At 40.5% G+C, this 24,549-nt stretch overlaps 1 protein-coding gene across 1 annotated transcript in view; it reads left to right on the top strand.

Annotated features, from left to right (window-relative positions):
- SPATA16 (spermatogenesis associated 16) overlaps positions 1–24,549 on the top strand; it is a 349,005-nt gene that overhangs the window by 117,200 nt on the left and 207,256 nt on the right. Inside the window, exon 3 of the mRNA XM_056110646.1 lies at positions 9,983–10,072. Within this exon, the coding sequence (XP_055966621.1) occupies positions 9,983–10,072 (90 nt within the window). The remainder of the gene's footprint in view (positions 1–9,982; positions 10,073–24,549) is intronic.

The raw sequence follows: 24,549 nt of genomic DNA, 5'->3' as shown, positions 1-24,549 counted from the left end.
ACTGTTTACAATAGCCAGAATCAGAAAAAAAAACAAAACACCTGAATGCCCAAGAACAGATGACAGGTTAAAGAAACTTTGATTCATCTACACAGTGGAATGCTATGCAGCTGTTAGAAAAGATAAAGTCATGAAATTCGCATATAGGTGGATCAACATGGAAAGTATCATGCTAAGTGAAATGAGTCAGAAAGAGAGGGGCAAATGTAGAAAGATTGCATTCGTTTGTGGAATATAAAGTAACAGAATGGGAGACTAACACCCAAGACCAGGAGAGATAAGTACCAGGAGGATTATTCCACAGCTTGGAGTGTATTTTTAAGTGATAATAATTAAAACATTTGTGTCCATTATGAAAATGGATTTACATAACATTCAGTCATTAATTCAGGTGTGCATTCGACCTCCACAAATAATAAAAACGGAATATCAAATCACTACAAAAAGAGAAATTGTGACAAGTGAATTGAAATACTTTAGCACTGTCACTGTCCTCCCTTTGTTCATGGATTTGCTCGAGCAGGCCCAGTAACGTCTCCATTGTGAGACTTGTTGTTACTGTACTTGGCATATCGAATACGTCACAATGAGCTTGCCAGGCCTTGTTGCATGGGTGAGATACTCTTGGTAGCTTGCCAGGTTCTCTGAGAGGGGTGGAGGAATCAAACTCGGGTCTGCCAGGTCAGCTGCGTGCAAGGCAAACGCCCTATGTGTTGTGCTATTGCTCCAGCCTTTAGATAGTCATGAAAATAGCCTTAGCTACCTGACTCAAGACATTATGATAACAGGATTTAGTAAAGCAAGCAAGTGTACACACAAACATTTACAGCTAATCGTGCGAATTTTCAATATGTGATATGATTTTTGATATCTATTTTAGGAACTATGATTTACAGCCGTTTATAGTTGAGTTTTCAATGTATAGCGTTTGACCACCAATTCCCCTAACTTCCTTCCACCAGCATCCCATGTTCCTTTCCACTCGCCACCCCAACAGAACATTGTCAAGTTTTGTGGTTGTGGTTTGGATCTTACTTTTTTGGCATTGTTGAATCTGGCTGTACTATTCCCCCACATTACCAGTATAGCCAAGAACCCTGACCCATGTTCTCCCATTACTTTCCTTTCTTTTCTTCCTCCATAGTCCTCAATTTTTTTTTAGCCCTCAATTTCTTTTCTTCCCTCCCCACACTCTGGGATCAAGGCATCCCCCCTTCCTACAAGACATTTTCTCATCAAGTTACTCTAGATACCACGGATAAGTGAGATCATCCTGTGTTTGTCTTTCTGCTTCAGACTGACCAGTCAATATGATTTCTTTCAGCTTCATCGAGTTTGTAGCAAATTGCATGATTTCATCATTCCTTGCAGCTGCATAGTGTTTCATTGTGTATATATACACCACATTTTCATGATCGTTCATCTGTAGTTGGACACTTAGGTTGATTTCATATGCAATCTATGTTTTTAAGTATTGACAATGTAATTATTGCAAGCCATAAAAGAATCTTTGTATTCTTGTACATTTTTACCCGTAGAAAATTAGTAATGAAAATGAACCGCTATTATAGCATCTGTGACTTTCCATGATACCACTCTCAAAATAGGGTTATAAAACAAGTGAGAAATCATGGCCATTAGAAAACATTGACTCCCTACTAAGACAAAAATTCAGTACATGATACAGAATATAAGTAAATTACAAAAGTAAAAGGCCCTCCTGTTGATCGTAGATTTGCTCGAGCGGGCCCAGTAACGTCTACATTGGAGACTTTGTTGTTACTGTGTCTGGCATATCGAATACTCTCGGTAGCTTGTCAGGCTCTCCACAAAAGTAATTTAGTTATATTCTGTATCATGATTCCTGTTATTTTCCAAAAGAAAACATCAGACCAATCAGCTCAAACTTTCTCTTCCTGATTATAATTCTATGAATTTTTCCTTTACTACACACCCAGTAAAACTTTCCATTTTGAATAGAAAAAAATGACAAATGATTAAGAATTTTAAAAAAATAAATCATTTTCTCTACAAATTTTACATACCATAAAATATATACTTGACAAAGTATGTCACTTTAGAAAGCGTCAAGTAAATTAATAAAAGTGTAAAAAGTAGGCATCCAATTCATTACTTATATCTCCTTGCCAAATATTTGATTAGACATACTGTAAGCACATAAGGAATACTCTAAAAATTATGAAAGCCAAAAATAGTAAATTTCTTAATATAACACTTTTTGGCAAATTTCTAAAAATTCCTTTATAATTATACTTCCTTTATCTCAGAGTGAAGTGGGTCTAGGTATTTGGGGGGGGGGGGTTCTCTGTGAAGTTGGATGTCTTGATTAAATATACTTAGTCAAATTTATCAACAGTCATGTTTAAACTTATCTATTCTACTTCTCTTCATCACTGTAAAGAGGACTTTTAATTACAAGCATTAAAAATATATATACTTTAAAAACATTACACCAAAACAGCATTTCATTATTAATCCTCTTTTTCCACAAAAATCTTTTTCTCTACCTAAATCCAAAGTTCTTTCGATGACTCTTCTTCCTTCCTCCTCTTTCTTCCTCTTTCATTTTCTAAACTCTTCCCTCACTATTTCTTCCACCAGACTCCTATTTTTACAGTCCTAATCATTCTGCCCGGGCTGGAGTGACAGCAGGTAGGGTGTTTGCCTTCACGCAGCCTACCCAGGTTTGATTCCTTCACCCCTCTCATAGAGCCCAAAAGCTACCGATAATATCCCACCAGCACAGCAAAGCCTGGCAAGCTCCCCGTGGCATATTCAATATGCCAAAAACAGTAACAACATCCCACAATGGAGACGTTACTGGTGCCCGCTTGAGCAAATCTATGAACAATGGGACAACAGTGCTGTAGTGCAATCATTCTGTCCAAACTAAAAAAAAAAAAGCAAAATAAAGAGCCTTCTTAGGAAGACTAAGATTTTGATCATAATATTATATACAATATTAGCAGAAAGAGAAAAGCTAAAAATATCATTCAATAAAGATTTTACCGACGTCCTGATGGATTCATCACATCCTCCAGAATGGCAATGGAGAAGATTATCCATGATTATTCATGACTTCTACTCAAATCTCTTCGATAGCCATGTCCACTTGCCAACATACCGAATTCCACAGGATGGATATGTCATTCCCAAAGTTCTCCCTTCGGAAATCCGACACGCCATTTTGTCGGTAAAGAAAAAAACAGCACCCGGCCCAGACAAGGTCAGACCTAAACACCTGAAGAACCTGCCGTCAGTACTCATCAATACACTGACTTGGCTCTTCACTCGCTACCTGTCTGAATGCAAGGTTCCGTCCCAATGGAAAACCAGCAGGACCGTACTACTGTTCAAGAAGGGAGACATCCAAGACATTGGCAACTATCGCCCGATCTGCCTATTGTCTGTCATCTACAAGTTGTTCACTCGAGTCATCCTGAATAGGATTGGCAGAACACTAGATGAAGGACAACCATGAGAGCAAGCAGGGTTCCGCAAAGGATTCAGCACCATCAACCATATCCACACGATAACCAAGCTCATTGAGGTTTCTCGGGAGTTCAAGATGCTGCTCTGTTTAACGTTCATTGATTTAAAGAAGGCCTTTGATTCTGTTGAGACGGAAGCGGTCATTGAAGCCCTAGCCAATCAGGGCATTCAAGCCTAATACATCAGGATCCTCCGTGAGCTGTATTGCGGATTCACTACCAGGATCTCACCATTCTACAAAGAAGTGATCGTTGATGTCAAAAGAGGAGTGCGGCAGGGTGATACCATTTCACTGAAACTCTTCAGTGCCACCCTCGAGAACATCATGCGACGACTGGAATGGGAAGGATTGGGAGTGAAGATAGATGGTCAGCAACTACACCACCTCCGCTTTGCTGATGACATTGTTTTAATAATACCAAACATCAGCCAAGCGGCACAAATGCTGGCCGACTTTGACCTTGAGTGGGGAAAGGTAGGACTACAGCTGAATCTTACGAAGACTGTTTATGAGTGTGGAAAGGTAGGACTACAGCTGAATCTTATGAAGGCTGTTTATGAGAAACAGCCTCGTTCCTGATGCCCCATTCGCTCTCAATGGAACGACCATCTCCGAATGCGACAGCTATGTGTACCTAGGTCGAGAAGTCAACATGACAAATGACCTGGCACCTGAGCTGCGCAGGAGGAAGAGAGCAGCTTGGATTGCCTTCAAGAACATCGAAGAAATAGCTAAGAGGACGAAGAACCTCCGGCTCCGGGCACATCTCTTTGATTCCACTGTTCTTCCTGCATTCACATATGCCTCAGAGACCTGGGCCCTACGCAAACAGGATGAGAACGCTATTCAGGTCTCCCAAAGAGGAATAGAAAGAGCTATGCTTGGAATATCAGATTTCATTCAAATGAGAGAAAGAATCAGGAGTTCTGACATCCGTCGACGATCAAGAATCAGGGATGCTGTCTCGTTTGCCAAGGTGTCAAAAATCAGATGGGCTGGTCACGTAATGAGATTTAAAGACGACCGCTGGACTAGAGCTGTTACCGACTGTATTCCATGGGATGTCAAAAGACAGCGTGACCGCCCACCTACCAGATGGTCAGACTTCTTCATCAAGATCATGAATGATCGGTTTGAGGCTCTTCATGTTCTCAGAGCGAACAGATGCCATTGGGATACACTAGCACACGACAGGGAAAAATGTAGGCGTTACTAGCGCCCGCTCGAGCAAATCGACGACTAACGGTAAGTTAAGTGATTAAGTGAAAGATTTTACCCTATCATATTATAGATGGTTTCTACAAATGCACATGTGAATGGAGTGTTGAAAAATAGGGAATATCTAGCTATGGTAAAGAAGGAAAATCTCTGGCCCTAAATCTAAAACCCAAGCTCTAAGATAGAAATCTACTTTTGTTCACTCAAATCTACATTTACTAGATTAGTTTGCAGTTATAAAATCTATATAAACATGATTTGTTTGTTCAGTTTGGGTGCCATATCCAGTCATACTCAGACTTACTCCAATATCTGTGCCCATGGATCACTTCAGGGTTCAGGAGACCATATGCAGTAACAAGGATGTAATCCAAGTAGAGTAAGAGTAAGCTAAGTGCTATACTCACTGTACTATCTCTCTTGCCTAAACATGCTTTGTAAACATCATTTTCTCAATATTATCATATCTATTTCTCAGTATTATCATATGTATTATTATTAGCTCAAAATTGATAAAGGTAAGTTTATTTTAAATTTTTTATATTGTAACTGACAATCACAAAAGCAAATAGCTTATTTTCTTAGGTTAATGAATTCACTTGTACAAAGTATTAGTCAAGGCACCTAAGGACAGTAAATATATGGGACAGATAGATTGCTCCATAGCTGGAAGGTTGCCTCATGAGCAAGGGGAGAAGGCAGCTGGAATAGAGAAGGGATCACTAAGAAAAAGATGCCTGGAGGAATCGGTCCGGATGGGAGACGTGTGCAGAAAGTAGATAAAGCACCAAACATGATAACCTCTCAGGGTCTCCATTGCAAACCCTAATGCCCAAAAGTAGAAAGAGATTATGGGGAATCATGTCTGCCATGGAGGAAGGGGGAGGGTGGGAAAGGGGGAATATACTGGGGATATTGGTGGTGGGGAATGTGCACTGGTGGAGGGATAGGTGTTTGGTCATTGTGTGATTGTTACCCAAACATGAAAGCTTGTAACTATCTCACGGTGATTTATTAAAATTTTTAAAAAACAAAAGCAAAGTATTAGTCATGGTCTACAATAAAATTTAGTAACTCAGACCCTTCTCATTAAAAGACATCATAGGTGAAGCAGAAAGGTTTAAATAATTAAAAGGGGTGTACTTTTACTTGGGAAACATCCAAAACATTACACCTCACTTCAACTTTGGGGACCATACCATTGATCCTCAGGGAATATCTCTGGCACAGTGCCGAGGGAGCATCACTCCAGTGGTGCTTGGACAATATAATACCTAGGATAAAAGCCTGGCTTCCCTCCTGCAAAGCATTTGTGCCAATCTTTTGAACTATCACACAGCCCCATATATAATTTTAAAACATCCTTAGGGGGCTGGAGGGATAGCAAACGGGTAGGGCATTTGTCTTGCATGCAACTGACCCGGGTTCGGTTCCCAGCATCCCATATGCCCCCTGAGCACCGCCAGGAGTAATTCCTGAGTACAGAGCCAGGAGTAACCTCTGTGCATCTCCAGGTGTGACCCAAAAAACAAACAAAAAATAATATTAATCCTTGAACCAATTATTTCTATTCAGATGTTTTTAAAGTGCACTAAATATTTCAATCCATCTGATCACGATCACCATCATCCTATTGTTTGCCGATTGCCTCGAGCAGACACCAGTAACGTCTCCTTGGTCCTAGCCCCGAGATTTTAAAAAAGTGCCATATTCAAGGCCCTTTCAGGGTTAGGAGAATGAGACCCATCACATTACTGGTATTTGGCATATTGGGTATGCCATGGGGAGTTTGCCAGACTCTGCTATGTGGGCAGGTTACATTTGGTAGCCTTCCAGGTTGTCCAAAGTAAGAATGAGATAATAAGATGTCCTGTTTCCGGGAGCTGGGTTTTATAGTCTCTGGGTCTTGGCCGTTGATGGGATTACACGGCGCTGGGGGGCAGTTGGTGGGTGTGACACCCCTGCCTACTGGAATTTGGAGGATCTGGGTGGAGGATGCTCAGCCCCAATCCGTGCAGGCTTGGAGATCTCAGCCCCGGGACCTGCATGCCTTTGTTCCTCTGCCGGTACCTTCATGCGTGTAGAGAGTGGTCTCAGCATGGTTGTGGCTGGTTCTGGAGGTCTTTGGCTGCTGGAGCTCTGCTTAGGGCAGAGAGAGACTCAACCCGCCCCCCTCCAAGGGGCCCCGGCGAGGACAGCCAGGTGCGGGGGCAGGAGACTCTGCGCTGTTCTCTTCTGGGAGCTGGGTTTTATATATAGAACCCAGCAAGCTACAGAGAGTATCTTGCCTGCACGGAAAAGCCTGACACTACCTGTGAAGTATTTGATATGCCAAACACTATGCCAGTCCATCTGAACTTCATAGAATTCTATGGTTTTATGCAGCTAAAGCATTCCTTTTCTATTTTATTCTTTCCACATTTTAAAATGTGTTTAGACCCACGTTTCTTTGCCACCACCATGTAAGTTCATCTGCCAGTCTTATTCCAGAGACTTATAAATCTCAAAAGAGATCAACTAGCTGCAAAAATTTCTCAGACACCTGTTTCTGGCTAAGACCTGCTGGACAATCTTGGAAGGACGTGATACAGCTCCCACCCAAATAAAGACTCACCAGTCACTCCCACACCCCAAAGCTCTGCTGCCAATTCTCTGGCCAGTCTATCCAGTTAAAATCTGAATTTTTCTAAGTGCAGGGCAACATGATATTTCCAAGATCTATAGCACTTACATCCCAGTAGTAGCACACTAAGCTGGATGATAATGTCATACAAAATCAAAGAATTTTGACTAACATGGAAAGCTTAACTTGCAATAACAACCTAGTAAACCCTCAGAAAAGGACTTAATGTCTCCACTGTGAGATACAATAATTTTCATGAATTTTTTACAGAAATAGTTCTGTCATTCTGTTAGCCATTTAATGGCTACAAGTAATATAAAATAAATTATTGCGGGCCTGCTACTGGGACAGGCTTTAGCGATGGTTGGGAAGACAGCAGTGGAGGGAAAATGATAGTGGTAGGATTGGTGTTGGAATATTGAACGTGTGTAACAAATTGTCATAAACAACGTTGTAAACCATGGTGTTTAAATAAAGTGGGGAATAGATAAAAAATATTAAAAGATATAAATGTTTTAATTTTCTTTTCATGTCTTTAAATCTGGAGTTTATAAACAGCTGTAAGGACTCATGTAAATTCCCTAAATTTTAATGATTATGCACACTGTTTTGTAGAGCACTCTGTTATTTTCATATATTCTCAAAAAGCTTTGTAAGACTCTCTAAAATATATTAATAACCACTTGAATAATGAACAAATTTCAAGTGATTCTTATCATGTTGAAAGACACATGAGAGTCACTCAATAATCTTCTGTTGTTCCTATAACATTTTTGTATCCCACAATAAAACAACCATCTATGGGACCAGAGATATCATTCAATAGGTAGGGCACTGATTTAAATTTATATCCCATATAGTTCTGTGAGCACCACCAGGAGTGATCCCTTAGTAGCAAAAGCTAGGAGTAAGCTCTAAATACCATTGGTTGTCCCCCCATTCATTCATTCATTCATTCATCATCCTGTTAATCGTCGATTGCCTTGAGCAGGCCCCAGTAACATCTCTTTCATCCTAGCCCTGAGATTATATTCAAGTCTCTTTAGGAGAATGAGACCCATCATTGTTACTGGTATTTGGCATGTTTGGTACGCCACAGGGAGTTTGCCAGACTCTGCCCTGTGGGCAGGCTACATTTGATAGCCTGCAAGTTTGTCCAAAGTAGGAATGAGATAATAAGATGTCATAAAAAGATGTCCTGATAAGATGCGGCCGCGTGGTTACGGGAGCTGGATTTTATAGTCTCTGAGTCTTGGCCGTTGATGGGATTACACGGCGCCAGGGGGCCAGGTGGTGGGTGTGACCCCCGCCTACTGGAATTTGGAGGATCTGGGTGGAAGATGCTCGACTCCAATCCGAGTAGGCTTGGAGATCTCGGCCCCGGAACCCGCGTGGATTTGTCCCTCTGCCAGTACCTTCATGTGTGCGGAGAGTGGTCTCAGCATGGTGGTGGCTGGTCCTGGAGGTCTTCGGCTGCCGGAGCCCTGGTTGTCCCCCCAAACAAAACAAAAATGAAAAATCCTAACACTCTCTATAGTGTAAGCTACATTTTCAAGTTATACCAATTACCGCTTCATTCAGTGAAGGGCCATGAACTGCATCTTTCATTCACCTCACTTGACCAAATATCTTTTAATGCACATTGCTCTCCAAGAAGCAAGAAAGGATAATGTCTGTTTCTGCCAGTTTAACTTTGAAGGGAAGAAGAAGGCAACTGGGAAATGATCATCTCATCTGCGTGAGATTACATCTTCAGAAATCTAAAAGACATTAGAAGAACTAGCTCATAAAAAACATTATTCATCCTACCTAGAAACCAAGCCTGTAACTGTAATCAAGAAAACTTGAAAACCCCAAAGTGAATAAGGGTGTTATAAAAAGTAGCAAGGTCAAGTCCAATACCTTTTTTGGGAGGGGAAGTGGGTATCTGTGGGAGTTGTCTTCCAGGAAATGCTTGAGAGCCTCCTCCTGGTAGGTCAATGCAAGAGCCTAGGGATGCAGTGCTACTCAGAATCTGTGATGTTACAGATCACCAGGGTTACAGCCGGCAATACTTGGGGGGAACCATGTTAGTCACATGTAAGGGAAATATCTTAACATCTCTATATCTATAATTTCTGTATCCATAACTCTATAGTGTTAAGTACTATAAATTAGTGATACTACATTCCATAACTTGGGGAGTACACAAAACCTAATTATGGAGTGTGAAAGACTATATTTCCCAAATACCAGTTTAGGTTAAGTAGCTAACAACCTCCACTTTCATTATACGTGGTCATACTCAAAATGACATATAATTTTTCCTGATTTATTAACTTAAGCAAATACAGTGACATGTCTTACATGTAGTGTAAGTTACATTCAAAGTTTTTTGACATATCATATCTACAAAATGATCCAGTGGACTACATAAAATTTATTTTGTCATGCGAATTTAATTGTTTTTTAATGATGCTTATTTGTTTAACTTAACTGACAATTACAGGGAGAAGTAGGCCTTGTTTACAGTGCCTTTAAAAACATGAACTATATAAAGTTGAATGTGTGTCATTCCATACCTATACACTTCTCGTAATTGTTTTTAAGAACCTAATAGCATTCTCAATCCTTTTATCGTGTTACAGGAGCATTGTTTTAAACCCAGCCTATTTCCGAAATCATCTTCGTCAGGCAACAGTGTTTCGATGTCTGGAGAGATATTCAGAAGCTGCCCGGTATGTTTATTAAAACTTTTGCGAAGATTTATTTCAAGTTAAATTAATTTTCTTCTCAGTTTCTGGTAATAGCATAATAGAACTTTCCATTTCTCTCCTGGAATATGATTTTACCAGAAATATTGTCTTGCAAATGTCAAACAATTATTGACTATCTTTTCCTTTAATCAAAGTCATTTATGTTCATAGCTCTTAGTGTATTTCAAACTTTCTGGCCATGAGTTCACTGAAAATGTTGGGAAAATTTCCACTGGAAGATTAGAAATGAACTTGACCTCCTGCTCTCAAGTTCATTTCTGGTCCTGGTTTTGATTATACAACTCTATGACCATCTTTCACTGAAGTTCTGGAAATGAAATTCAACTATGTGAAAAGGATCCCAAAGAACCCATTTCTAGCTAAAAGATGATATCAGTAACAAGAGCAAGTGCTAATCACTGTATAACTGGAGCACTGTCATCCCGTTATTCATCTATTTGCTTGATCAGGCACCAGAAACGTCTGCATTCATCCCAGCCCTGAGATTTTAGAAGTCTCTCTTTACTCGTCCTTCCCAACAGTGCCGCATTGGAGGCTCTTTCAGGGTCAGGGGAATGAGACACATCATTGTAACTGTTTTTGGCATATCGAATATGCCACAGGAGATTTTCAGGCTCTGCCCTATGGATGAGATACTCTCCTATGCTTACTGGGTTGTCTGAGAGGGAGAACTAGTGTATGAGGTCAAACAGCCACATATGCGATCACACGCTTCCGGGAGCTTTGTTTTATAGTCTCTGGATCTTGGTTGTTGATAGGATTTCATGGTGCTGGGGGCATTTTGTAGGTGTAACCGCCTAGCTACTGGAAAATGGGGGATCTGGGTGGAAGAGGCCCAGTCCCGATACAAGCAGGCTTGGAGATCTTACCCCCGGGACCCACGTGCCTCGGTTCCTCTGCCAGTTCCTTCATGCATGAGGCTCAACTGAGCTTGTGGAGAGTGGCCTTGAGCATGGCTGTGGCTGGGTACCAGAGGTCTCCGGCTGCCTGGGCTCTGCTTGGGGCGGGGAGGGAAACTCAAGCGGCCCCCCTCCAAGGGGCCCAGTGAAGACAGCCTGGCACGCGGACAGGAGACTCTGCAAGTGCTAATAGAGTGCTAAAATATTGCCTTTGGAACCAAATATGTTTTATGCAAATCAATTTAAAATTGTTCTTAGTATTCTCTTCCCAAGTACCTATGCCTATGGCAATGAGTTGCAAAAATTACACAATAGGCAACTAAATTCAGAATTCTTTCTCACCTATTACAATCAAGGTCTTTTCCTTTCCTTGTTCAAGCACATCATATTTTTTTATATTTGACACTCCTTCCCTTTGATAAATTGGCTTAAATGATTTTCTCATCTTTTAATGACTAGATAACTTAAATTCCTTACTTTTCTGCCTTCTTATCTCAGGAATTTTGCAAGAAAGTTTGATTGGTTTCTGTATTCACTCCAAGCATAATTCCTGTGAAGTAATAGGAAAGTAGAATCTAGGTTGCAAGTGGCTACAATTTCTAGAACATTCTTAAAAGAATCCTCCTTGGTAATTGAAGTTTAAGCAATTAAAATGAATAATTTAAAAATAATTAAACATTTTATAAATAATTAATTCTATAAAATGCATGCATTGAGGTTGCCATGAATTCAACCTAAGAGTCATCTGATTTCAGTAAATTGAAATAGAAGGTATAATTAATCCAAAATATCTCAGTTTGCAATGAAACAACCAATATCATTTTATATTTACATTTGTAGTAGGCTTTATCTATGGATCTTTATTCTCGCATTATGTTTGCCTTAAATTCTTTCTTCAATTTGTTTTGTCTTTTGTATTGTTTCCTTTAGGAGCAATACCCAGTGGTGCTCAGGATTTGCTCCTGGGTTTGTGCTCAGGAATCACTCCTAGTTGCCTTCTTTCTAATTTTTGTTTTTTCCACTGAGTTGTCCATAAGATTTTGTTTCTACCAATACATTTTTCCTTGATGTGTGAATGAGGAAAGGTGTAAAATGTTACTAAGTATACATGAACAAAATAGGGTCAGCAAAACAAGATAGCATTATAGTTAAGCTCTCTTTAGATAGTAGGTGGCTTATTAGTATGTCGCCTTAATATATTTAAATATCATTCATTAAAACTTATGTGCCCCTTCAGAACTAGCTTGCAGCTAAAAAAAAGCTACTAACAACATTACCCGCAATCTATGAATCTAGTTTTTAAGTACGGAGATATTTAGATAGAGCTATTCATTAAAAAGTATGTATAACTAGAAATGATGAAGAAATATATACTACAGAAGTTGGCAAATGCTACGATTTTAGTGGTTTTTATTTTTGGAGAAACTGCTGTCAAGGAAGAATCAGGTTGCCAATATATCATTGATTGCAACTTAATTGTATCAAGCGTATTTGAGTTAAAGAGGTTATAAAATATTTTTTGAATTCTAAAACAAATGAGCAATAATAACTGAAATTAGGAATTTGTTAATGTTTGATATATAAACTTGGTATTCAATACCCATTGTCCTTAACCTATATTTCCCAGCAATAACTGTTGTTTTTATCTGGCTTGAACTTTCCAACTGAGATGTAAATACAACTGAATTATAACCGTCAGTATTTCTTCTCTTCCTACGATGGAAGGGACGCTATGAATGCAAACATTAATAGTTTAGTGTTTTATCTTAACTATCAGATTTCTAATGTAAGAAAAATACTGTTCATTATATAGCTCCTTTGTGTTGATCAATAAATTTCTTAGATATTTGGAGTAGTTCATTTTTAGTTTTAGGTACATTCAATTTAAATGTACTGGGAGGGTAATAGGTTCAAAATGGTCACTAAGGGAATGATTTGAGAAAGCTATCATTGCATCAATACAAAAATGTGTAAAACCTGAATTCAACACACAATACTAACGGAGAAGATTCACTGGAGAAGACTGCCAAAGTTCCAGGGAAAGTCAACACTACGGCAAGTGAGCTTAGAGCTGAATTTAGAGATAAGGAGGGCTTCCCAATGTGGAGAAGAGGACAAGGCGAAGTAGAGACGGAAAGAATAAAGAGACTGGCAGGATGGTTCCAGATTTAACATGCTATCCTTAAAGAGGGTGTAAGTTGGGAGGTGCAGAATGCGAAGATTTAACAGAGGTTTAGTTTTGTGTACGCAGCTTCCACATGGGCGTGTCTGGGAGCCAAAGTGAGCCAGCAGTGTGCGATGGCCTCAAACAGCAGCTGAGAGATAACAACCAAGAGGTCAGCCTCACCCAACACAACTGTGGTAGGGAACAATTTAGAGCTATAAAAACATATCTTGGAGGCTGGAGTGATAGCACAGTGGGTAGGACATTTGCCTTGCACGCAGCCGACACAGATTCAATTCCCAGTATCCCATATGGATATGGGATAGGGCATAGGGCACTGTGCTAATGCCCTTACTACAGATAATCACAGTCATCTGGGGCATGATATTGGCATACGCAAACTGCTCCGTGGCTAGGAATATCAACTGACTGAATAGCTATTACCAGGCACATGTGATCATAACCACAGTTACTACTCAAGTCAACTGGGCTGTGACTCCACATATGCTTTAATTAAAAGACGCAAGCATGCAAGAATATATGGTTATGTAAGTAGAGAAATGGAACTTTTAAGAAAGAATCAGGCGAACATTGTAGAGTTCAAAAATACTACACAAAGGGCTCGAACAATAGTACAGTGAGTAGGGCATTTGCCTTGCACGCGGCTGACCCAGGTTGTATTCCCAGCATCCCATATGGTCCACCGAGCACCGCCAGGAGTCATTCCTGAGTGCAGAGCCAGGAGAAACCCCTGAGCATCGCCAGGTGTGATCCAAAAAGGAAAAAATAAAAATACTATACAGAAATTAAGAGTGCCTTTGATGAATTCCTGAGGATAATGGGCAGGACTAAATAAAGAATGAAAGAAAAGGGGACTAAAAACATAGCAAAACAGAAATTAATATCAAAGAACTGTGAGGCAACTATACAAGTTTCAAAATACATTTAGTATGAATACCAGATAACAACTTGTAGATGACAAATAACAGGCAGATCGGGCAATAGTTTCTGATGTCATGGATGTCTCCCTTCTTGTACAACATAACGGTCCTGCTGGAACTTTGCATTCAGACAGTTAGCATGTGAAGAGTCGAGCCAGTGTATTGATGAGTACTGGCAGCAGATTCTTCAGGTGTTTGGGTCTAACCTTGTCTGGACCAGGTGCTGTATGTTTCTTTACCAATGAAATGGCGTGTCAGATTTTGGAAGGGAGAACATAGGGAATGTCATATGCATCTTGAGGAATTTGGTATGTAGCAGGTGGACCTGGCTATTGAAGAGATCTGAGTAAAAGTAGTGGATTATCTTCTTCATTGCCCTTCTGGAAAATATGATAAATCCATCAGGACATCGAAGGGCAGGCATCTTGGTCTTGTAGTTGGCGAAGGACAGGCGAGCATTGCAAATACTATTGCCTGATTCTGCCACATTGACCAGCACTGCTGTTCTTCTCTGAGATCTTCCTTTATCAATTCTCTGCACAGCTTTGTGAGCTCAGATGTTACCTTGTGATTGCCTGAGGCTCACGTCAAACCATGTTGGAAAATGAGCTAGAGAGTTTCCGAAGACAGGTGTCTGTTTGTGGCTTTCCCATTCTCAGCATTCCTCATGCAGTCATGGAAGTGCTGAACCAGTCCATCGTATTCCTCGTCGATGTTGTCAAGGATGGCATCTTCCCATGTTTCCACAATAGTGCCAAAGCACTCCCAGTTGGTGGTCATTCTGGGAGTTCTCTTGAAATAGCTAAGAGGATGAAGAACCTCCGGCTCCGGGCACATCTCTTTGACTCTACCATTTTTCCTGCACTAACTTAAACCTTAGAGATCTGGGCCCTATGAAAACAGAATGAGAATGCTATTCGGGTATCCCAAGGAAGAATCAAAAGAGCTATGCTTGGAGCATCACGCTTCACTCAAGAGAGAGAAGGAATCTGGAGTTCTGACTTCCATCAATGATCAAGAATCAGCAACGCTGTCTTGTTTGCCAATGCATCGAAACTCAGATGGGCAGACATGTAATGCAATTTAGAGACAACCACTGGACCAGAGCCATTACAGACTGGATTCCACGGTGTCAAAAGATCAAGTGGCCGCCCACCTACGAGATGGTCAGACCTCTTCGTCAAGACCCTGAACAAATGGTTTGAGGCTCTTTATGTTCCTGGAGCAAGCAGATGCCATCGGGCTACACTAGTACGTGACAGGGACGAATGGAGACGTTACTAGCACCTGCTCAAGCAAATTAAAGATCAATAGGATGACAAGTGATCAAGTGATCATCTCTGATCATGATGCCTGGACAATGAAAAGTAATACCAAATGGAAATGGAGAATACCTCAAACAATTGGAAATTAAACAACAAAATTAATAAATAATTTTCTGAATTTAAAAAGGAGACCATTAAAAGACAGAATCTCTGAAAAAATAAAATAGAAAATAATATAGTAAAGAAGTAATTTATAGCCAAAAACAAGAGAACTAGAGAACTTAGCAGTTGGGAAAGTGAAGGAAAGGGGAGTGATGGGAGAGTTTGCGGGATATCCGCAGAGGGAAACAGGCATTCTGGCAATGAACACACGTCGTCTGAGAACAATATATGCATGCAACTCATTAACAGTATTGTAAATTATACTACCTCAATTAGATTGAGAGAAAATTTCTTAAAAATATAAATAGTACCAAACAATATTTTATCTAAAAAAAAAATTTGGGTAGAAAAGTGCAAATTCGTTTTCAACCCCTGATCCGTGTGGGATGGGCACAGAGGCCCAGCTCTGGGCAACAAAGCTGAACGGCTCCAATTCCAACAGGTACAGCCCGCCCCCAAGGGCCTGGGTTCCTCTCTGGGCACGCGCAGCTAGAAACAGCCCCTAGACAGCCGGTTTTCAACCCCTGATCCACGTGGGACGGGCACAGAGGCCCAGCTCTGGGCAACAAAGCTGAACGGCTCCAATTCCAACAGGTACAGCCCGCCCCCAAGGGCCTGGGTTCCTCTCTGGGCACGCGCAGCTAGAAACAGCCCCTAGACAGCCGGTTTTCAACCCCTGATCCTCGTGGGACGGGCACAGAGGCCCAGCTCTGGACAACAAAGCTGAACGGCTCCAATTCCAACAGGTACAGCCCGCCCCCAAGGGCCTGGGTTCCTCTCTGGGCACGCGCAGCTAGAAACAGCCCCTAGACAGCCGGTTTTCAACCCCTGATCCGCGTGGGACAGGCACAGAGGCCCAGCTCTGGGCAACAAAGCTGAACAGCTCCAATTCCAAACAGGAGACCTTCCCAACTCCTCGCCCAGTGCCAGGGACTGTTTCCGGAGCCGCGGCCGCTAACGCGGCCGTGAAATATTTTCCCACTACTTATGCCATAGGAACCATAAGCTAACTTCTTAGATGGAAACTTCTCTATTTTAGCTCAGCCACTAGAAACACAGTTGCCAATAACTCATAAGCCTATCTTAACTCACACTGCATATCAAGCAGAATAGTAACACTGAACGTGAAGGACTAAACCACACCTCTCACAATGGTAAAGCAACGCAAAAGCCCACCAAACATTCATATTGAAGAGTCTAGCCCAGATGACACCAACAGTACTGTAGTGTTAGACAACCTCTCTGACAAGGAATTCAGAAGGGAGCTACTTAGGATGCTTAGGGAATTAAAAGAAACAATGGAAACCAATGCCAATAGAAGACAAGAGGATCTGAAGGCAGAAATGAGGAAAATGCAATCAGAAATGTCAGACCTGAAAAATCTCGTAGGCGAATTGAAAAGCTCAGTGGAAGGCCTCAGCAGCAGAGTAAGAGCGGCTGAGAACAGAATCAGTGAGCTCGAAGATGAACTTCAGAGACTCTCCAGAAAAGAGCAGAAAATGGAAAAGAGACTCACAATTCGGGAACAGATGGCAAGAGAAGATCGTGATGAAGCCAAGAGGGGTAACATAAGAATTATTGGAGTCCCAGAGGGACAGGAAGAAAACCTCGATGAAGAAGAAACTGTCAAAGACATCATTGCTACAACATTTCCAGAGCTGAAGAAAACTTGTGACCACATTCAGGAGGCCCGAAGGGTACCAGCTAGAAGAAATCCGAATAAAAATACCCCAAGACACATTCTGATCAAAATGACCAAAACCTTAGACAGAGACAAAATTCTGAAAGCAGCAAGATCGAAGAGAGAAATCTCTTACAAAGGAGCATCCTTAAAATTCACAGCTTATTTTTCTGATGAAACCCTCATGGCCCGAAAACAGTGGTGGGACATAGTAAAAAAACTCAATGAAATAAATGCCTCCCCCCAAATACTTTTCCCAGCAAGACTCTCATTCATAATAGAAGGAACAACACACAGTTTCACAGACAAACAACAGCTCAGGAACTTCATAGACTCAAAACCATGGTTACAAGAACAACTAAATGGGCTACTTTAAGGCAAGAAAGGCCCCTCAAATACACCAAATTTTAACAGAACAATGGGACAAAACCCCATAACAATAATCTCTCTCAATGTCAATGGGCTAAATGCACCAATTAAAAGACATAGAGTGGCAGGATGGATTAGAAAATTGAACCCAACATTCTGCTGCCTGCAAGAAACGCATCTCAATAGTCAAAGCAAACACAGACTCAGAGTCAAAGGCTGGAAAACAATCCTACAGGCAAACAGCTCCCATAAAAAAGCTGGGGTAGCCATCCTTATATCAGACCACATCGATTTCAGAGTGAGGAAGGTCATAAGAGACAGTGAAGGCCATTTCTTATTGATCAGAGGATCTGTACAACACGAAGAACTTACAATAATAAATGTATATGCACCTAATGAGAGACCAGCAAAGTACTTAAAACAACTACTCATAGATTTGGAAAAAGACATCAATAGCAACACAATACTAGTGGGAGACTTCAACACTGCTTTGTCACCTCTTGATAGATCAACCAGACTCAAGCTTAGCAAGGACATACTTCATTTGAGGGAAACAATGGAAGAAAGGGACTTAGTAGATATATACAGGACACTTCATCCACAAAAAGCTGAATACACATTCTTCTCAAGCGTACATGGAACATTCTCCAAGATAGACCACATGCTGAGCCACAAAACATGCCTCCATAAAATTAAGAAGGTAGAGATTGTATCAACAATCTTCTCAGACCATAATGCACTGAAATTAGAAGTAAATCACACACAAAAACAGAAAACTAAATCAAACACCTGGAAATTAAACAGTGCACTATTGAACAACGAGTGGATTAGGCAGGAAATCAAAGAGGAAATCAAAAGATTCCTAGAAACGAATGAAAATGAGAACACGAGTTACCAAAACTTACGGGACACAGCAAAGGCTGTGTTAAGAGGAAAGTTTATAGCTCTACAAGCATTCCTCAGGAAGGAGGAGCGAGCACACATAAGTAACCTAACCTCACAGCTTAAGAGCTTGGAGAAGGACCAAAAAAAGGAGCACAACCCGAACAGGAGAAAGGAAATAATAAAACTCAGAGCAGAGATTAACGAGATGGAAACCCAAAAAACAATCCGAAAGATCAATGAAACCAAAAGCTGGTTCTTCGAGAAAATTAACAAGATCGATAAGCCTCTAGCAAAACTCACAAAGAAAGGGAGAGAGAAAACCCTAATAAACCGAATCAGAAATGAAAAGGGGGTCATTACAACAGAAACCACAGAAATTCAGAGGATCCTCAGGGAGTACTTTGAGAAGCTTTATGCCACGGAACATCAAAACCTCGAGGAAATGGATAAATTCCTAGACTCCTACAGACTCCCAAGGCTGAACCAAGAAGACCTGGAATACCTGAACAGACCTATCACCATCAAGGAAATTGAAATGGTAATAAAAAGTCTCCCCAAGCACAAAAGTCCTGGCCCGGATTGATTCACTAGTGAATTCTTCCAAATCTTTAAAGAGGACTTACTCCCGATGCTCTTTAAGCTTTTCCATGAAATTGAAATATCAAAAACACTTCCGAACAGCTTCTACGAAGAAAATATCACACTGATACCAAAAGCAGACGGAGATACCACAAAGAAAGAGAATTACAGGCCGATATCCCTGATGAACACAGATGCAAAGATCCTCAACAAACTACTAGCAAATAGAATCCTACTACTCACTCATCAAAAAGATCATACACCATGACCAAGTAGGATTCATCCCAGGGATGCAAGGATGGTTTAACATTCGGAAATCAATCAACATAATCCACCATATCAACAAAAGAAAAGATAAAAAGCATATGATCATATCAATAGATGCAGAGAAAGCATTTGATAAGATCCAGCACCCCTTTATGATGAAAACCCTAGCCAAAATGGGTATAGAGGGGACCTTCCTCAACATAATTAAAGCCATCTACCACAAGCCTACAGCAAGCATCATCCTCAATGGGGAAAAACTGAGAGCCTTCCCTCTAAGATCAGGGACGAGACAGGGATGCCCACTCTCTCCACTGCTGTTCAATATAGTACTGGAAGTACTTGCAATAGCGATTAGGCAGGAAAAAGATACTAAGGGCATTCAGGTAGGAAAGGAAGAAATCAAACTCTCACTATTCGCAGATGATATGATACTCTACTTAGAGAACCCAATAACTTCCACCAAAAAACTCCTAGAAACAATAGACTCGTATAGTAAAGTTGCAGGCTATAAAATCAATACCCAAAAGTCCATGGATTTCCTATACGCAAACAGTGAGAGAGAAGAAAGCAACATGAAAAAAACAATCCGTTGACAATTGTGCCCCAGAAAATCAAGTACCTAGGAATCAGCTTAACTAAGGAAGTAAAGGACCTGTACAAAGAAAACTACAAAACGCTACTTCAGGAAATAAAAGACGACATGAGGAAATGGAAAGATATCCCCTGCTCATGGGTCGGGAGACTTAACATTTTCAAAATGGCAATACTACCGAAAGCATTGTATAAATTCAATGCAATCCCTATAAGGATACCCATGACATTCTTCAAAGAAATGGAGCAAACACTCTTGAAATTTATATGGAACAATAAGCCCCCACGAATAGCTAAAGCAATTCTTGGGAAAAAAGAAAATGGGAGGAATCAACCTCCCGAACTTCAAACTGTACTACAAAGCAGTAATAATTAAAACAGCATGGTACTGGAACAAAGGCAGAACTGCAGACCAATGGAACAGGGTTGAATACACTGACATCTCCCCTCAATCATATGCTCATCTAATCTTTGATAAAGGTGCAAGTAATGTGAAGTGGAGTAAGGAAAGCCTCTTTAATAAATTGTGTTGGCATCACTGGACGGCTACATGCAAAAAAATAGGCTCAGAACTCTGCCTAACACCATGTACAAAAGTAAGATCAAAATGGATTAAAGACCTCAACATCAGACCAGAAACCATAAGGTACATTGAAGATAAAGTTGGCAAAACCCTCCATGACATTGAAGCTAATGGTATCTTCAAAGATGCCACGCCACTGGCCGAGCAAGTGAAAACAGAGATAGATAAATGGGACTCTCTTAAACTAAGAAGCTTCTGCACCTCCAAAGAAACAGTGACCAAAATACAAAGACAGTCTACAGAATGGGAAAGGATATTCACTGAATACACATCTGACAAGGGGTTGATATCCAGGATATACAAAATACTGGTTAAACTCCACAAGAAGAAAACATCCAACCCCATCCAAAAATGGGGCAATGAAATGAACAGAAACTTTCTCAAAGAAGAAATCCGAATGGCAAAAAAGCACATGAGAAAATGCTCTACATCATTAATCATCAGGGAGATGCAGATCAAAACCACAATGAGATACCATCTCACACCTCAGAGACTGGCCCACATTCAAAAGAACAAAAGCAACCGATGCTGGCATGGATGTGGCGAGAAAGGGACACTCCTTCACTGTTGGTGGGAATGTCCACTGGTTCAGCCCTTCTGGAAAACAGTATGGACGATTCTCAAAAAATTAGAAATTGAGCTCCCATTTGACCCAGCAATACCACTCCTGGGAATATATCCCAGAGAGGCAAAAATGTATAGTCGAAGTGACATCTGCACTTGTTTGTTCATTGCAGCACTCTTTACAATAGCCAGAAACTGGAAGAAACCTGAATGCCCAAGAACAGATGACTGGTTAAAGAAACTTTGGTACATCTACACAATGGAGTACTATGTAGCTCTTAGAAAAGATGAAGTCATGAAATTTACATACAAGTGGTACAATATGGAAAGTATCATGCTAAGCGAAATGAGTCAGAAAGAGAGGGATAGACATAGAAAGATTGCATTCATCTGGGGGATATAAAGTAACAAAGTATGAGATTAATACCCAAGAATAGCTGAGATCAGCACCAGGAGGATTACTCCATAACTTAGAGGCCAGCCGGGTATCCTAGAGGAAAGGGCTGTCCAGATAGAGAAGGGAGCACCAAATAAAGGATGTTTGGAGGATCCTCCCAGGAGGGGAGATGCATGTCGAAAGTAGACTATGGACTGAACATGTTTGCCACTCAATGCCTCTTTTGCAGACCACAACACCCAAAAGGAGAGAGAGAACACAGGGGATTGCCCTGCCACAGAGACAGGGGGGATGGGGGGATGGGGGTAGGAGGGATATTATCCATGGTGGTGGAAAATGGGCACTGGTGGAGGGATGGGTATCTGATTATTGTATAATTGAAACCAAAGCACAAAAAATTGTAAATCTACAACTTTAAAAAAAATAAAATAAAATAAAGGGGAAAAAAAAAGAAAAGTGCAAATTCAAAATAAAGGATAGAGAAAAATGTACCATTCAAAAGTGGGATAATGGTATTAATTTCAGATGGAGCAGACTTTAGAACAAGAAAATTTTTCAGTTTGAAAAGGAACATTAGTTCCTTTTGAGATAATTAGTAATGTAATTAGTCAATACTCAAAAAACAAAATAATCTTTGGTGTATATGTTTCTAACAACACAAGATCAAAGTATATGGAACAAAACTATTGATTTCTCCTCTTCTGTAAGAAGGAATAGATGAGTTCACCATTACAATTACAGGCATTCCTCCATCAGAAATGAATAGATTCAGCAGGCAGAAAATAAATAGTTGAACTCAATAATATGAATTAACTAGGTATAATTGACATCCATAGGTTACTTTATCCAACAATAGCATATTATAATTCTTTTCATGCTTCTATGGACATTGACCATAACAGGCTATAAAACCTGAGCAGAAATTATGTAATGTTTACTTTCATGAAAATGATATTAAAATTTTAAAAAGCAATAGAAGCTGGAAAATTTATCAAATACTAATGTAGATATTCTACAAACTATTCACTCGAATCATCCTGAATAGGATTAGCAGAACACTAGATGAAGGACAACCATGTGAACAAGCTGGATTCCGAAAAGGATTCAGTACCATCGACCATATCCACACAATAACCAAGCTCATTGAGGTATCTCGGGAGTTCAAGATGCCGCTCTGTCTAACGTTCATTGATTTAAAGAAGGCCTTTGATTCTGTTGAGACGGAAGCGGTCATAGAAGCCCTAGCCAATCAGGGCGTACAAACTCAATACATCAGGATCCTTCGTGAGCTCTATTGCGGATTCACTACCAAGATCTCACCATTCTACAAAGAAGTAATCATCCATATCAAGAGAGGGGTTCGGCAGGGTGATACCATTTCACCAAAACTCTTCAGTGCCACCCTCGAGAACATCATGCGACGACTAGAATGGGAAAACATGGGAGTGAAGATAGATGGTCGGCAACTACACCACCTCCGCTTTGCTGATGACATCGTTCTAATAACACCAAACATCAGCCAAGCGGCACAAATGCTTGCGGACTTTGACCGTGAGTGTGGAAAGGTCGGACTACAGCTGAATCTTACGAAGACAATGTTTATGAGAAACAGCCTTGTTCCTGACGCTCCATTCGCTCTCAGCGGAACCACCATCTCCGAATGCAACAGTTATATATACTTAGGTCGAGAAATCAACATGATGAATGACCTGGCACCTGAGTTACGCAGGAGGAAGAGAGCGGCTTGGAATGCCTTCAAGAGCATTGAAGAAATAAATAAAAGGACAAAGAACCTCCAACTACGAGCACATCTCTTTGATTCCACTATTCTTCCTGCATTAACATATGCCTCAGAGACCTGGACCCTACGAAAACAGGATGAGAACACTATTCGGGTCTCTCAAAGAGGAATCGAAAGAACTATGCTTGGAATATCACGATTCACTCAAATGAGAGATAGAATCCGGAGTTCTGATCTTCGTCAACGCTCAAGAATCAGAGACGCTGTCTCATTTGCCAAGACATCAAAAATCAGATGGGCTGGACATGTAATGAGGTTTACAGACAACCGCTGGACTAGAGCCATTACTGATTGGATTCCACGAGACATCAAAAGATCACGTGGACGGCCACCTATAAAATGGTCAGACTTCTTCGTCAAGACCCTAAATGATCGGTTTGAGGCTCTACATGTTCCTAAAACGAACAGATACCATTGGGCTACGCTAGCACACAACCGGGATGAATGGAGACGTTACTGGCACCCGCTCGAATAAATCGATGAATAACGGGGATTAAGTGATTAAGTGAATGTAGATATTAAGCTGCACACTTCTAAATAGACATTGATCAAATAAAGATACATTTTTAAAGTTTGGTTTTTTTAAGGAAGCAAAATAATTTTTATTTAAAGAAATTCAGTTGGAGAAGTGTAAGAGGACAGAGAGAAATATATGGTCAAGAGACAAAATATATTTCTCCAGAGTGGAAGAAGCCAAGAAATGTTTTTAAATATTTTAACTAAACTAAAATGGAAATACATCTCAACGATTCTGTGTGATAGAAAGTAGTGTTTAGGAAGAAAATTTTAGTCTTGCATACATTAATAAGGAATAAAGATATGAAATCAAGAACAGTAGCAGGAAGGCTGGACCAAGATAACTTAAAAAGGAGGTTCTGAGAGACTTACAATAGTATCAATACAGATAACATATGAAATGGAATTAAATACAGCATCTTGCCAGAGTCTTCACTGAGAAAAAACATTGGAGAACATAGCCATCATCTCCAGATTTGTCCCTGTAGAACACAGAAGTATGGACCATTTCAGAACTCAGAGATGCTTTGGGAAAGACAGAGCAGAGATTAAAAGAGAAAAGGAAGTGCAAGCCAACACCAGAATTAAAATGCTAACTGAAGTGACATGGGGGATTGCAAGTGAAAGATCACTGAGTGGAAAGATTTTAGAAAGGTTCAGCTTCTTGTTTCACTCACAGAGAGGAAAAGAGACTGGGAACTAGTCAAACCCAGCACAGACAGTGTGTGATAGTTCAGGCCATGATTGGGAGCGGCCCTCTTCAAGGGCACTGCA

This window comes from Sorex fumeus, unplaced genomic scaffold (genome assembly GCF_029834395.1).
Source record: "Sorex fumeus unplaced genomic scaffold, SorFum_2.1 ptg000010l, whole genome shotgun sequence".
Classification (NCBI taxonomy): Eukaryota; Metazoa; Chordata; class Mammalia; order Eulipotyphla; family Soricidae; genus Sorex; species Sorex fumeus.
The sequence above is the reverse complement of the archived record's forward strand: the minus strand, read 5'-3'. Positions and strand labels throughout refer to the sequence as shown.